The 15,946-nt window shown below is 41.4% G+C and overlaps 1 protein-coding gene across 1 annotated transcript in view; it reads left to right on the top strand.

Annotated features, from left to right (window-relative positions):
* POLR3B (RNA polymerase III subunit B) overlaps window positions 1-15,405 on the top strand; it is a 119,388-nt gene extending 103,983 nt beyond the window's left edge. The window contains 2 exon segments of the mRNA XM_050927527.1: window positions 5,323-5,496; window positions 14,835-15,405. Of these exon segments, the coding sequence (XP_050783484.1) occupies window positions 5,323-5,496; window positions 14,835-14,964 (304 nt within the window). The 3' untranslated portion in view covers window positions 14,965-15,405.
* Window positions 15,406-15,946: the final 541 nt, after the last annotated feature.

Below are 15,946 nucleotides of genomic sequence, written 5' to 3'. Positions count from 1 at the left end.
TCCTTGATATCTAGTTTTTTTTTTCCCATGAGCAGTTAGTTGAAGTAGAACCTGTATATATGTATATGGATAATCCTAATATTTATTTGTGTATTATCTTGCATCTGAATTTAATCTGCTATTCTGTTCTATATAGGTTGTTACACCGTCATTGTAGTATTTGAGGGCCTTCCAGTAGTGCATTAAGCAATGTGACTAACATCTGTCACACACTTGTCCTCTTATCCTTTCCCCAGGGAGAAATGTGTGTGCAGGGGAGTGTCTTGTTTTAGTGTTTGGCTTAAAAAAAGAGAGAGAGAGAGAGAGAGAGAGAGAGAGCGCTATATGTTTCTGATAGGAAAGGCAAGGTCACTGAAGTGCGCCTTGCCAATGGAGCAGAAGGTGAGAAGGTCCTTAGTTCCTGGGAGAGCTCTTTTCACCGTCTGAGCAGCCCCTGAGAAAGCTCTGTCTCCTGCACAGGTCAGCTTCACTCTCATCATAGAAAGTTCTCTTGTGCCAGAGGAGCAAAGTTGACTTGGAATCAGACCCTTTTCCCCTGTTAGACTAAATTGGTCAGTTTCAGAAAGCTGTGTCTGTGAGAGCAAAATGTCACTGCAAAGAAAGAGACCTGACAGCCAGCGGCGGCTCCAAGCACATGCCTGGGGCAGCAAGCCGCGAGGGGCAGCCTGCCAGTCCTTGTGAGGGCGGCAGCGCGCCTGCAGGAGGTCTGCCAGTCCTGCAGAATCATCAGGAATTCAGCAGCGGGTACACCAAATCCGCAGGACTGGCAGACCTCCTGCAGGCAAGCCGCCGAATCTGCGGGACCGGGGACCTCCCGCAGGCAAGCCGCCAAAGGCAGCCTGCCTGCTGTGCGTGGGGCGGCAAAAAATCACCGGTTCATTCACCTGCACATACACCAATGTAATATACGCCATCATATGCCAGCAATGCCTCTCTGCTATGTACATCAGCCAAACTGGACAGTCTCTACAGAAAAGGATAAATGGACACACATCAGATATTAGGAACGGCAATATACAAAAACCTGTAGGAGAACACTTCAACCTCTCTGGCCACACAATAGCAGATCTTAAGGTAGCCATCCTGCAGCAAAAAAACCTTCAGGACCAGACTTCAAAGAGAAACTGCTGAGCTTCAGTTCATCTGCAAATTTGACACCATCAGCTCAGGATTAAACAAAGACTGTGAATGGCTTGCCAACTACAAAACCAGTTTCTCCTCCCTTGGTTTTCACACCTCAACTGCTAGAAGAGGGCCTCATCCTCCCTGATTTGAACTAACCTCGTTATCTCTAGCCTACTTCTTGCTTGCATATATATACACCTGCCCCTGGAAATTTCCACTACATGCATCCGACGAAGTGGGTATTCACCCATGAAAGCTCATGCTCCAAAACATCTGTTAGTCTATAAGGTGCCCCAGGACTCTTTGCTGCTTTTAAAAAAGCTGGAGCCGCTCCTGCTGACAGTAGCTGGTATATGAATATAAAGGCTTCGAGGGTTAGGCAGTGTCCCTAATTTTAGCCTCATCCTATCCTCTCTGCTCTATAGTAAAATGTTTGGGGTTCATGAGTCTCCACCTCTGAGACATAAACGGGTGTCAAAGGTCCCAAATAAAACTCGCAGGCAGCATCAAAGAGGAAGCTAGAATCCTATTGCCTGGTCAGCTCCATATATTACGTAACTACATTTACTTTTCTATGCAGGAAATCGGTGTTGGCTCCTCTGCTGGTTATTTTCTCCTTTTGTGCGCGTGCTCCCCAGCCCCCTACACACACACAAAATTATCAGGGTGAACAACTCAGTCCTAGCTTGTTGCCTGCTTGCATTTTGAAATAATCAGACATGCCAGTTTCATAGTGCATTGTAAGAAAATAATTTGGTAATACTGGTCAATGTTGCCCTCCACTCCCCAAGGCCTTGGAGCACAGTGTCCCCTCTCTTCCTGTCAGAGATATGAAGGTCCTTTTGATAACATCCCCACTCTTGAGGCCCAGCGATTTAGCCAGCTAGCACTGTTGTTTAATAGGTATGAGTGGAATCACTGTTGAGCAGAGCGAGACATACTTTCATCCCCAGGGGTTGAGTACTTTTTCCTCTGCTGGCCTAGGAAGCAAGAATCAGGGCAAGAAATTGAGCTCAGTCTTCTGAATAATGTAGAATAGTGCCATTAAATTGTTGATCTGGGTTGAGGTTTTAAAGAAAATAAACATTGGCGTTAACTGCTTGATTATTCAGGTTCTAACGGCAATAGTTAAATAAACAATATCAAGATCAACTGGCCCCAGTTTTTCATTTAAGGATGTGATTTTTACTTTCAGTGCTTTTGGTGCTTTCTGGTTTTATTTGTGTTTTGTCTTTTTTGTTTTTTGAAATTTGAAATGTTTTCTGTTTTTCAAATTTCCATGTTTTGGGTCTCTTGAGCCTCTGTTTAGAATGCAGAAAGGAAGTAGTTGCTAGGGACAATAGCTGAGCTGGCTGGGTGGATGAAAGAGAGAAGGAACACGCAAACCCTTCATAAATATTATATTTTATAATATTAAAGAACACTTAAAGGGGAGGGGAGATTTCAGAAGCACCCCCAGTGAGTGCAGAGAACAAGTCACATTGATGTCGTGTAGGCCTTGTGCTGCTAGCTCACTTACGAGGTTTTGAAAACCCTACTCTCTGGGTAAAATTTGCTAAAGCACCTAAGTCCCATTGACTTTCAGTGAGACTTAGGCAGCTGTGCCAGTTGTGAAAATGAGGGACTTAGATGCTTTACTCTGTATCTTTAAAGACCATAGCTTTTTAAGGACTGAAAAGGAAAGAGTGCACATATTTTTCCAGAATCTCATTATTCCATTAACTGGAAGGGGAGTTGTGGGTTCTCAGAGGCAGATTTTCAAAGGTAGGTAGGCACATAAAAGATGCATGTGCCTAGTGAGATTTTTCAAAAGTGCTTAGGTGCCTATGTGCAACTTAAGGTGCATCTTTATTCAGATACCTTTCAAAATCTGGCTCTCACAGCCTTGCCGGATAAGCTCCAGGATCAGTTATTAAAGCGGCATCTCAGCAACGAAGATGCCACCATCCATGTGTGAGAACTAGGATGTTAAACTGTAAACAGATTCTTCCGATTGTCACAACAAGGAAGAAAATGAAACCAGTTACAGGAATAGAAGGACAAATTTGAATTGCAAACAGATTAGCTTTATGTTCCCAAGGTGGTGAGAGAGAGAAGGAAAGACTTCAAAAAGTAAATACAGCTTAAACCTTGACAAGATTCATTGAATGTAGTAACTCAGATAACTTTTTGTAGTTATTAAGCAGGATAATTAGATATCGAGACCATTAATTTTGGAACCATTTTTCACTCTAAAATTGCAACTTTATTATGGAAATAATAGTTTGAATTATTATACACAAAATATGTATATTACAAAAGTTGCAGGCCCGATTTGCTAGTACACACTGTCTGCTTTATGCCACTCCAGTGATGCAAAGCATCCAGATATCCAGCTCCACCACCCAGGTAAACCTGTGCTTTAGGACCACCATAAACAATTCTTCTTATCCCTTGGTGTTTAAAGGTCTGATCCATGGCTCATTGAAGTAGAAACTTCCAATGATTTCAATGGCCGTTTTGTATCCATCCCTAAACCTTTAAAAACCTTTTATCTTCTTTTAAATATTTCATGTAGTTTATTCTGGTTAGCAAAGTACCCAGGACAAAACAGACTATATTAAAACTGCATGCAAGAGAGTTACCTTCATGGAGTGGAAAACCAGGAGTCAAGATAAAAGATTCAGAAATGAGTATTTTTTAGGGTAAAATGCAGCCTATCTTTAATTTCTTAAAGTGATCCTGTAATGATTTAGGCAATGCATGGAAATTATTTTCTTTAATACATTGTGATATTTTTAAATGTCTCCATTACTTTTTTAAAGTTGCTTTTTTGTCATTCAGCTGCTGTTTGCAACTCAAATATTGCTGCTGTGTGCTAGTATGTGCGTATCAAAGACTGCAGTATTGCCAATCTCAAGTGTTCCAAAATTGAGATTCATTTAAAAAAAAACACCTTTTTTAGCCAGTTTTGCATTTTGATTGGCATTCTGGTTTCAGAGCCTTTTAGTGTGCATTTGAATCACATTTTCAAGCATTTCTCCACAACCACAAGGGGCAGAAACTTACTATTTTTTATAAACAAAAGCTGAGATTTTCCCATAATCACTTGTCTTCAGGAGCTGGGTCTAAGTAAAATGCCCAATATCATGAGGTTCGTGATGAAATCATGAGATGGCAACACTGAACTGACAAATCTATATATGTTTTGCATTTCTGCTTAGACAAGCTGCATACACATTAAGAAAAGTCTTTCTAAATTATTTCCAGTTAAATAATCTTTTACTACACACACGAAAGAGAGGGAGCAGCAAGCCAGGCCTTCTTCAAGGGCCCTTCAGCTTTGGAACTTGCTACCCTGGATCCAAATAGTCCTAGTTTATTGATGTTTATTTGCAAACATTGGTGGGCGTGTTGCAAAGCCCCTGTATTTTACTAGCTGAGAGAGACCAATAGGACACTGGTGGGAGATCATAATATTTCTCACTGTTGTATTATAACTTATTAAAGATTGGGCAAAAAGGATTCCTGGAATAGTGGTTTGTATAACACAGCTTTTAAAATATGTTAAGGGGCACCTGAAGCATAGGTGCTTCCTTTTAATGTGTATTTTACAGTGAAAGAAACTTTAAATGTCCTTTTTACAGTTTTTTTACTTGTAAAAAATGTCAAATTAAAACAAACATCTCATTTTTCCAGTAGGTTTTTTTTTGTTTATTTCTACATGTATCAAATGACTCATTTAAAATTTTATCAGGGGTGTGAAGCTTTTTTTCCCCAAGATCCTATTAGCTAGAATATATGTCCAGTTAAAAACACAATGTCTGTTTTGGCTCCTGTTTTATTTAGCTAGATAATAAAACTTCAGTACTTTGAATGCTCTGTAAACATAATGTTTACTAATTTTGCATCCAGTATATAGTTATAACTGGATTTTTGGCTAAGGAAAACTCATGTTATTTTGCATTTATTCCACTAAATTTGTGAGACAAAGAATTATGGTCCAGATTTTGCAATCCTTACTCATGTAATTACTGCATATTACTCATGAATGAGTAAGGACTTCTTGCATGTATAAAAGTTTGCAGGATTTTCCCTGTGGTTGTAGACCTCTGATTTAAGCCTATCGATACTATTCCTTAGGGAATACATTCCTAAAATTAGAGGGCATATGTTCTAGAAATATTTATTATATTCTTTAAATTGCTTATTTCAAAGGCAACCCACTGAAGGGCGATCACGTGATGGTGGTTTACGTCTTGGAGAAATGGAACGAGATTGTTTAATAGGTTATGGAGCCAGCATGCTTTTGCTGGAGAGACTGATGATTTCAAGTGATGCCTTTGAAGTGGATGTCTGTGGACAGTGTGGCTTGCTGGGATATTCTGGCTGGTAAGTTGACTCATTTTAATGTTTTCCTGTTAGTGGGCTTACATCCTGATCTCTTTCCCTCTTATTTTGCACATGCAGTATTTTGTTCTGTATGTCCACTTTAAAGAAAGCCATTGAATCTTTTAAGTTATGTGGAGCAAACTGATTAACACAGTAAATACAGCTCCAGAGTAATACTTAACACTTGTGTAGTGCTTTTCATCTTCAAAGTGCTTTGCAAACATTAGTTAACATTTCCATACATTTTAATTAATCTACATCAATGACCGGGTAGGTGTAAGGGGGATGCACTCTGAATGGTCATGAGATTGGTAACAGTATATAGAGCTTTTCACTACTAAGGTACTGGTTCCTTCTGACTTGGTAGTGCAGTTATCACACAAAGTGGGAAATGTTAGTAATCTCTAGGCCAAATTCTGTCCTAACTGAAGTTGAGGGATCAAGGCAAAACAAAATCTGGCCTTTGTGGTCCATTTCTCAAAGTGGGAACAAATTTCCATGTCCCAAAACTCAGCCACAGCTTGTCTGCCCAGCATGGCAAAGTGCACTGAAGGGTTTGATCTCTAGCGCTCTAACATGTTGTGCTGTAGCCAACCGGTGTAGACCCCGCTGGAGTGCTTTAAATGGTACCCAGTTCAGATTAATGTCACCCTTTTGGCAGCCTGAGACAGGACATGGAATTAACATGGAAACTGTACTGCCCTCTCACTCATTCTCTAGAGCAAGACGGGCAAACTTTTTGGCCTGAGGGCTGCATCAGGTTTCATAAATTGTATGGAGGGCCGGTTAGAGGAGAAGGTCGTGGCCCAGACCCCATCCCCTATCTGCCCCCTCCCCCCGGGACTCCTGCCCCCATCCAACCACCCCATCCCTGTCCCCTGACTGCCCCTTGCTGCCCCATCCAACCCTCCCCTCCTTCCTGACTGCCCTCCCAGGACCCCTGCCACCATTCAACCCCCTGACCAGCCCGACCCCTGTCCACACCCCTGCCCCCTGACCACCTCCCCAAACTCCCCTGCCCTCTATCCAACCCCCCCTGCTCCTTGCCCCCTTACTGCGCTGCCTGGAACACCAGTGGCTGGCGGCACTACAGCCGCACTGCCCGGCTGGAACTGGGCCACGCCGCCGCTACCACACAGCACAGAGCACCGGGTCAGGCCAAGCTTTTGCAGCTGCACTGCCCCAGGAGCTCACAGCCTCACTGCTCAGAGCATTGCGCCTGTGGCGGAGCGAGCAAGCTGAGACTGCGTGAGAGGGGGAACAGCAGGAGAGGGGCCGGGGGCTAGCCTCATGGGCCAGGAGCTCAGGGACCAGCCAGGATGGCCAGCCTGCAGGCCATAGTTTGCCCACCTCTGCTCTAGGGGCTTTTCTACATAGAGTTTGTGTGCCAATTTAACTCAACCGACTTAATTCAGTTGTTGCAACTTTCCTACTGGGGACAGGCTGTTTGATGGGTTTGTGTCTTAAATCACTTGGCTTAGGTCATTTACAAACCAGCTTAAGATGAATTGATTGACACTTAAAACTAATTTAAGTGTCCACACACACAATTGCATGGATTTAACTAAATTGGTTTAAAATCACATTTTTAGTTAAAATGGTGCAATTTTGAGTATAGACCAGCGCTTAATTAACTGTCTCTGAGAGCTTGTCTGCCCAGCATGGCAAAGTGCACTGAAGGGTTTGATCTCTAGCGCTCTAACATGTTGTGCTGTAGCCAACCGGTGTAGACCCCGCTGGAGTGCTTTAAATGGTACCCAGTTCAGATTAATGTCACCCTGCTTGAAAAGGAACTATATCAGCGTGAACTAGAGCACGCCAGCTGGGACTACATGGGGCAGTTAGAACGCAACATGTTAATGCTCTACAGATCACACCCCTCTGGTGCACTTTGCTTCGCTGTGTAGACAAGCTCTAAGTCATTGGCAGTGTACTGTTGGGAAGCTTGCGCTGCAACTCACTGTACCTCTTCTGTAGCTAGCTGTGAAAATTAATGGCCGCCATCAGTCCTCCAAGTTATCAAGCTAACACATTTCATACTTAATTGAATTAACTTTTATCTTTATTAAGGGAGAGTGATGAGATTTTTACCAAAAAAAAACACATAGGACCATATATTTCTAAGATAGTCATATATATTTTTTAAAGACTGCTATTCTTTTTCAGTAAGATTTTCAGAAGCGTGTAGAGTCCTTTCATACTTAATTTTGCTACAGAATAGAAAAAAAAATCTTTACTACCATACTGTTTTTTCTGCAAGTTACAAAATACACAAAGGGCACCATTAGTAGATGGTGTTCTTAGTTGCTGAGACTGGGGGGGTTTTTGTGTGTAGTGTAATTTTACCTATGTTCTCTGACCTACTCCAGTTCCCATTAGCCCATAATACTTTCTGTATGTTCTCACGAGCAATAGACTTTCTGATTTCCTTTTACAAGAGCAAAGGCTGCAGGGTTCTCTTCTCTAAAGCCATTTCTCCACCTAACACACCAACTGGGAGTAGATGGGTGCATATTTGTTTTGTTCATTTGTAGAGAGTGTTTTTTCTTTTGAGTTGGAGGACCCAGGAAGATCCTGAGCTCAACTCTGAATCTCTGATCTATGCTGTACCAATTCAGTACCACATAGCTCTTTCGGAGATGTTAGTATTGCTTTAGTCTCGCATTGCCACTTGCTTGTCCTTGCTAGAGAACAGAGTTCACCACTCTCCTGGTGTCTCTGGGCCAAATTTTGTTCTGGAACCAGAGTAAACTCCAGGGGCATAGGTGTTTTAATGATTGCCCCTGTGGCCATTCCAGGGGCAGTAGAGGACAGGAAATAACAATGAAGAGCACACAGGAATGCATTAGTAGTAAAATTCAAGGGGCTCTAGTCTCCTGCCCTAGGATAAAAGTGACTTTTATTTAAAACAGTGGGAGTTACTTGCATCCTGCACTAGAAAAATTAGGCCCAATGTCTGCTGCTGTTCTAATACTACAGAGATTTATGTCAATACGATAGAGAGATCTGTATGTATGGTTTTGTTTGTTTTTTGGTTTTTTTAAAAAGCAAATGTTCTCAGACTGTCTAATGAGTCCTGCTGGCTCAGGTTTTTCCTTGAGTCTTTGTAGTGCCTGTAAAGCTGATGGATGACGTCTTTGCAGGACAGAAATCATTTAAAGGGGAATTGGACTCTCCTCTATGCTTGGCATAAGAAAATTACTTTACTTTCTTCTCTGGAGAACTTTCAGCCACTACTAGAAAATCCTCCAAGTGTAAACTTTAGAGAAACAAAAAAAGCTCTTTAACTGGATTCAGGAATAGAGACAAAGACCTGATTGCACATATCATCTGTATTGTAAATAAATAATTTACCTTTTAGAAAAGGGAGGACCAGCTGTATCAATGTCCCTGAATCCCAGCCATAGATTACTGAATAGTTGAGATCAGGTTCACCACACACTCAAACCTTCATAATTTCCTGCGAGTCTTGCCGTGCAGAAGAGAGTGATGGGGAGATGAGTGCAGTGATTGGCATCTTCTATTTGTTGTACTTCTCTGGCTGTGGAATCTCCCCCCAGTTACTGAATTTCCCACATTGCCACCATCTGTGCTTTGCCTCCCCCCTCTGGCTCCTGTACAGAGCGCCCTGATAAGTACTTCCTTTCACTATGGAATACAAGACAAGATACACCTGTTGGAGATGTTAGAAAGAAGCACTGATTTCTGGGAAAAGGCAGAGCATGACTAGCCTAGCAAGGATGGAACTTCCTTATTGGAACATGACCATCTGTCAGTCTCCCTTTAACCAAATGCCTTCTTCTTAGAAAAAAAATTTCTCTGCAAGTAAGATTATGATGTCACTGTCGTCCCGGATTCTCTTCATTTTCCTCTACTCTTGTGCTCATATAGCTGAAGTCTAGGTGGATAGTCTGAGGATTGAGGTTGTTAAAACACCCATGTTCCCTGAAAGGAGCATAAAGCCTGCGCTGAGCATCCCTCAATGATCAATGATTTTTTTTTTTAAGATTGTGTGTGTGTGTGTGCGCGCGCACCCATATGGGGTGGGGGAGGGAGAAGTGTCACCTATAATAGGGCTTTGATACCTGGTTCAGGCCTCTCGGTGCTGCTGCAATACAAATAAATAACAGCAGAACTACCTAGCAGCAGGACACCACCTGTTGGTTTTCTTACAGTTAATGTTGTTTAAACTGTTTGGATTCCTAGTTGTGCTTTTGTTATATGACTCAGCCTATGGCTATTGAAGATGTCAGGCCTTAGGAGAAGACCATATTTGGATTGTTTAGTACTTTATAATTGTTTAATTCTAGTTTTATGTGGAGTCCTATGAGGGAAGACTAAATCATTGTTTGTGATTTGAATCTCTCCTGTTAAGCAGCTGAGTAGACAGGCATTACTCTGCATGCGGGTGCCAAGTGTGCTCTTTGCACTTCTGTCATGATACCAAAAATATACATTTGGGCCAGACTAATGAATGTGTGATAAGTGCTGTGACCTCCGGAGCATGAAACCTGGGTTCATTTTCCAATGCCAGGCTCTGGCTCCACGGGCAAGGATGGGCCGAGAGTGTAATCTACTTCTGAGCGGAAGGAGTACACTTTATGTTTCTCAACAGCAACTCCTTCCACCTGTGTAAGGCTCTGCTTTGTACAGCTGCAGAAGCAGACGTGGCCAGTTTTAACAAAGATGATGGCTGCAACATGGGTCATTGGAGGAGGTGGGAGGAATCAGAAAGGCTACATAAAGTAAATCATTGATCCTTCTATTAGTGAGTGTAAAAAACTGAGCTTTTCACCCTTTAAATTAGGGGTTTGTTAAACAATCAAACCCTTTTTGTTCAACTTTGTTGCAAAGTTTAAAGTTTGTAAACTGTAGGTGAAGTTTCTCCCAGAGAGAGGAACAGACATTCAAAGCAATTTGAATTCTGTAAAAAGCTCCCTGGTAAGGGGGAATAATCAATAATGGGTGATTTCAGTTATTAAATAAGCTGTGTCCATCCGTAGTTGCAGCAAGTGACCTGTAATGAGCAACACAGTAGAAACTAGGTAATTAGAGCAGCTCAGAACCTTTCAACTGCTCTTTGTCAGAGACTCAAGCATCAGTGAAGCACTGCTCTGGGAAAGCTTGTAGCAACGCATTGTTCTGTAGATGACAGGAAGGGCACTAGTCACCAGGAAAAAAATCGTTACATACAAGATATCCCTCTAATACGTATATGCAATCTAGGGTGGTTCATCTGGGTTGTACTTTCCTGAGGGAAGTAACAACATATTGACCTCAGTGGCAGGATTGGTTCCAATGTGGGTGAGGAGGGACCCCTGCAGCTGAGAGTCTCCTAGTGGAGGTTTAAAAAAAATTCACTGAGTTACCAATTAAGTACTAGGTCCTACTCCCCTTACTCTTGTACATAGTCCCAAAGACTTCAGTGACAGTGCTCTGATGAATACAGCAAACGGGTTTGATCCTTACTCTGAAGATGTTCATGACACATAGGAGACCATACATATTTTGGGAGATGGTGCAGGTGCAATATTTTGGGTGTTTGAAAATTTATGGACACAAAAAATGTTGGCCTTTGGTTTAAATTCAGCCTTTGTGTGAGTGTAATTTACACTGCACTGCATAGCTGTCTCTTTACACAGTTTGGCCTCTAAGTATCTTGAGTTATGCACTGCACATCCCTAAACATGCATGCTTTCTATGATGGGTTCGGTCACAGAGACCCCGTTGGGACTGTCACCTGATGTGGTGAAACTACCTCTGAGCCCGTTTTCCCTGGTAGCATGGGACTTCAGAACCCCATCTTGTTGAGCCAGACACGCTAGTCTGCTACAAACACAGACCCAGGTCTGGTCCAAGCCCCCAAAGCTGCTGACATCACTGAAAACAGCTCAGCAAGTACTCCTGTCTCCAGCACCCAGATACCGCTCCCAATGGGATCCAAACCCCAAATAAATCCATTTTACTCTGTATAACGCTTATACAGGGTAAACTCCTAAATTGTCCACCTTTTATAACACTGATACAGAGATATGCACAGCTATTTGCGCCCCCCCCCGGTATTAATCGCTTACTCTGGATTAATTAATAAACAAATGTGATTTTATTAAGTATAAAAAGTAGGATTTAAGTGGTTTCAAGTAATAACCAACAGAACAAAGTAAGTTACCAAGCAAAATAAAACAAAACACTCAAGTCTAAGCCTGATACATTAAGAAACTGAATACAGGTAAATCTTGCTCTCAGAGTTGTTCCAATAAACTTCTTTCACAGACTAGACTTCTTCCTAGTCTGGGCCCAATCCTTTTCCCTGCTACAGTCCTTGTTAGTTCCAGCTCCTGTGGTAACTAGGGGATTTCTCATGACTGGCAGCTTCGTTTGTTCTGTTCCACCCCCTTTTATAGCTTTGGTACAAGGTGGGAATCTTTTGTCTCCTGGATCCCCACCCCTCCTCCTAAATGGAAAAGCACCAGGTTTAAGATGGGTTCCAGTTCAGGTGAACTGTCTCTGGAAGTCACACTTTCTGTGATTTCCGTGACCTCCATGGCATAAACGTAGCCTTATTTATTATCGCTTGTTCAGGACAGGAAGGAAGTGGCATGGTTTTATGGAATAACTACTGCAGGCTTTGGTGTTGGCTCTCAGAACAGAGAGTCCTGTAGCAAATCAGTTCATTTTATCATCCATGCTGTTTCATATATAACACTGGTCTACAATTTTTGAGAAGTCGTCTGCTTCAGAGATAAAATGTGATATTAATTATGTATTTTGATGTGCTGAATTCAAATATGACAATTTAAAACAACTGGCTACTGTTTCTAAGATATTTAAGTTTTTACATTTTATGTCTATGTATATTGTGTAGATAGTAGAGTTTTAATCATAAATTGTAAACCTAGGTCTTTTCATTTGTTTATGGTTGCTTTACATGATAATATTTCACCTGTCCTGCTTATGTAACACTTTAAAAATCAGCAAAAGGGTTATATAAATAAAATTTATTACGAAACAAAATGCAAAAAACTATTATATACATAGTTTAGTCCTATTCAGTGTCTACTCAGCGCTTCTTGGCTTGTCTCTTGTATTCATTAAATGGAGCATCTCTTGTCACTGTCCAGCAATAGTCTGCAAGTATTGATGGGCTCCATTTGCCCTGATAGCCTGCCAGGAGATTCCACTGCTGTAGTCTGGAGCCCAACAGCTCTGCCTTACTCTTGGGTAGTTCCAAATCCCTGACAAGGTCATTCAGTTCACCTTGTGTTATGAGGTGTGATTGAGAGGAGGAGGATGAGAGAAAATGTGGGTCCTGTGACATTGATGGTTCAGGACCAGAAGTTTCATCCTTTTCCTCTTCCTCGTCTGACTCAAGTGAGAATGATTCTGGTGCATCAGGAACCGGCAGTCCTTCTCCATGGGGTACTGGGCGTATAGCTGAGGGAATGTTTGGATAATGCACAGTCCACTTTTTCTTCTTTGACACACCTTTCCCAACCGGAGGCACCATGCAGAAGTAACAATTGCTGGTATGATCTGTTGGCTCTCTCCAAATCATTGGCACTGCAAAAGGCATAGATTTCCTTTTCCTGTTCAACCACTGGCGAAGATTTGTTGCACAAGTGTTGCAGCATATGTGTGGGGCCCACCTCTTGTTCTGATCTCCAATTTTGCAGCCAAAATAAAGGTGATAGGCTTTCTTAACCATAGTGGTTATACTGCGCTTTTGTGATGCAGAAGTCACTTCACCACAAACATAGCAGAAGTTATCTGCACTGTTCACACAAGTACGAGGCATCTCTGCTCACTTTGGCTAAACAGAAATGTGTCCCTTTGCAAAATCAAACGCTGACAAATAAGAGAGCACGACACTGTATGATTTCTAGAGTGATATAGGGCCATTTGTTCAGCAGAGTGATGTAAGCTTCGTTATGATTGCATCATCCATGACTTCTAGGAATAACATGATGCAATTCATATCCTGTATGATGCAATACCAGCTTCAGATTGCATCATTCATTGTTTTGCCTAAAAAGCAAGTACTGTCCAAACCCAGTCATAGATTTATTCATAGATCCAGTCAAAGATGTATTTTAGTCATTTCTGGTTTAAATTGAGATCCCTTCCCTTTATAACTCACTTATCCTCCACCATTCCCAAGTCAAGGGTTGTATATACTGACCCAATAGCATATCTTGAAAACTAGAGCCAATCAACAATTTTAAGCATCATTTTCGTTCTCAGTGACCCAGAATTAGTAAAGTTGGACTACATTTATTTCAGAAGCATTTTGGCTGTAGAGCAGTGTAATCTATGTATGCTGAGTAGATTTAAACTGTAGCATTATATATTTTTCACTCTGATCCTTAAACTTTAGCAACAAGAGTGGAACCCTGGTAATTTAATACAAAATCACTACATTTAATTTGAATCAAGTCTACAGGTAGCCAATTATTTTTTGTCACAGTCCAAATTTCTTGGTTAAGGTATAGTCAAGGTCCACACTCCAGAAAAAAATAACAATAATAATAATTGTGATAATAAGTAAATAAAGATTTCAGGGCCCATTCAAAAGTGTCAGGCAGTCTAGATTTGGCCCGTGGTCTAATTTATTTGAAGTGCCCAGTTGCACAAATGTACTAAAAATTATTATACAGCCAACAAAAAAAACAACCTAAATTATCATAAGATTCTATTAAACACCAGTGGTAGCAACATTTAAAGGCTGCTTCACTAATTTCCTATTTTAATTGCAACCTGCGCTCCTTTGGTTACTTATTTGTTTGCGGAGGCTGGAGGAAAGAGAAATATTCAGCATAGTCTTACATTAGTATGAATAGATTTGCGGCACTTTGGTAATGGGAGAAATCTCAGATGAGAAAACAAAGGTTGAAGGCCCCTTCTCCCTGCTCTCTCAGTTTTGAAAATGAATAAAATGGAAACTGAACAACTAGCCAAACGTTTGGAAATATTTAGATTTTGAATCCTCTTGACCACTGTTTATGTAATGCTGTATCTTGAGTGTCCATATTCCCAGTGCGTGTGGGGGGGGGGGGGATATAGCACACAGTTCTGCAAGATGCTGAGCACTCAGGTCCCAATCCAGTAAAGCACAGGCTTAACTTTAAGTAATCCTGTTGCCTTCAATGAGATTATTCAGGGACTTGCAGGTATGCACGTCCTTAAATACTGGAACAGGGCCAGAGTGCTCAGCACATTCAAAGATGGAGGCAATAGAATATGTATTGTTTAAATGCAGTGAGATACAAGAACCATTTGATAATTGTAGCAGAGCTTCATGTATTAACCAGCAATGAATTTTGTTTTTGTTGTTTCCCTAGGTGCCATTACTGCAAGTCGTCTTGCCACGTGTCATCCCTGCGCATTCCATATGCCTGTAAACTATTATTCCAAGAACTTCAGTCTATGAACATTATACCCAGGCTAAAATTGGCTAAGTACAATGAATGAGCCAGCAAAACAAAGATTTAAGAAGAAATTAAAAAAAAATGTGCAGAACTGGAAGGAATTTCCGTTAAAAGGAGTGACTTAAACCTGAGGGGGTGGGGGAGGGAAGGAAGAGGGCTGATGAATTCCTTATTATTTTCCCTCTGCTATTTTAAGTTGATTGGGAAACTGTGCTGTAGAGAACATCAAGAGCAATTGGTGGGGACTCAGGCAGCCCAGATGAATGAGATGTGTAGCAATTATGTAAAAGGCCCTGATCCAGCAAAGCGCTGCACACAACGGAACTTTTAAGCATGTGATAGTCATGCATTCAGGATGCAAGTGCTTCTCTGGATCAGGGCTTAAGTTTTATTAACTACAGTGGCTTATCCATATTGCTTAAGTATTTGTTTATTTTTTCCAGACAGACAGTGTATGAAAGACTAATAAATTTTTTTTCAAGTATATTGCCTATGTTTTGCTTTTGTGACCATTGTTGATGTTGCAAAAGATGGTATGGTAAGTACTTTGAAGGGTCAAAATTGCTAAATTTATTGTGCTGAAGCATTTATTTACAATCTTTAGATAGTTTGGAGAAACTAAATTTACTTTCTGAAAAACTTCAACCTTTTTGAACAATATTTCCTAAGCAAATAAAGAAAAGATGCATGTGTGTGAGGTGTAATACAAATATAAGGTCAAATGCTGCCTTCAACTAGAGTGGATTGCATGCATGCATCGGAGGGCAGAATTTGCTTTATAGAGACAGATTGATATTTTGATTTTTCTTCGAGTGCCGGCTCATATCGATTCCAATTAGGTGTGCGTGCGCCGCGTGCATATGTACCCCTGCCGATCCAACGGCCCTTCAGTTCCTTCTTACTGCCCGTGATGGTCATTGGAACTGTGGAGCGCAGCTTTGCTGATCTCCACATCCCTAGCTTCTCGTAGTTCTTTGCTCTTTACTGTGTTTATAGTTTGAGTTCTTCTAGTTATAGTTAGTGTT

The sequence above is a fragment of the Gopherus flavomarginatus genome, chromosome 1 (genome assembly GCF_025201925.1).
Source record: "Gopherus flavomarginatus isolate rGopFla2 chromosome 1, rGopFla2.mat.asm, whole genome shotgun sequence".
Classification (NCBI taxonomy): Eukaryota; Metazoa; Chordata; order Testudines; family Testudinidae; genus Gopherus; species Gopherus flavomarginatus.
The sequence above is the reverse complement of the archived record's forward strand: the minus strand, read 5'-3'. Positions and strand labels throughout refer to the sequence as shown.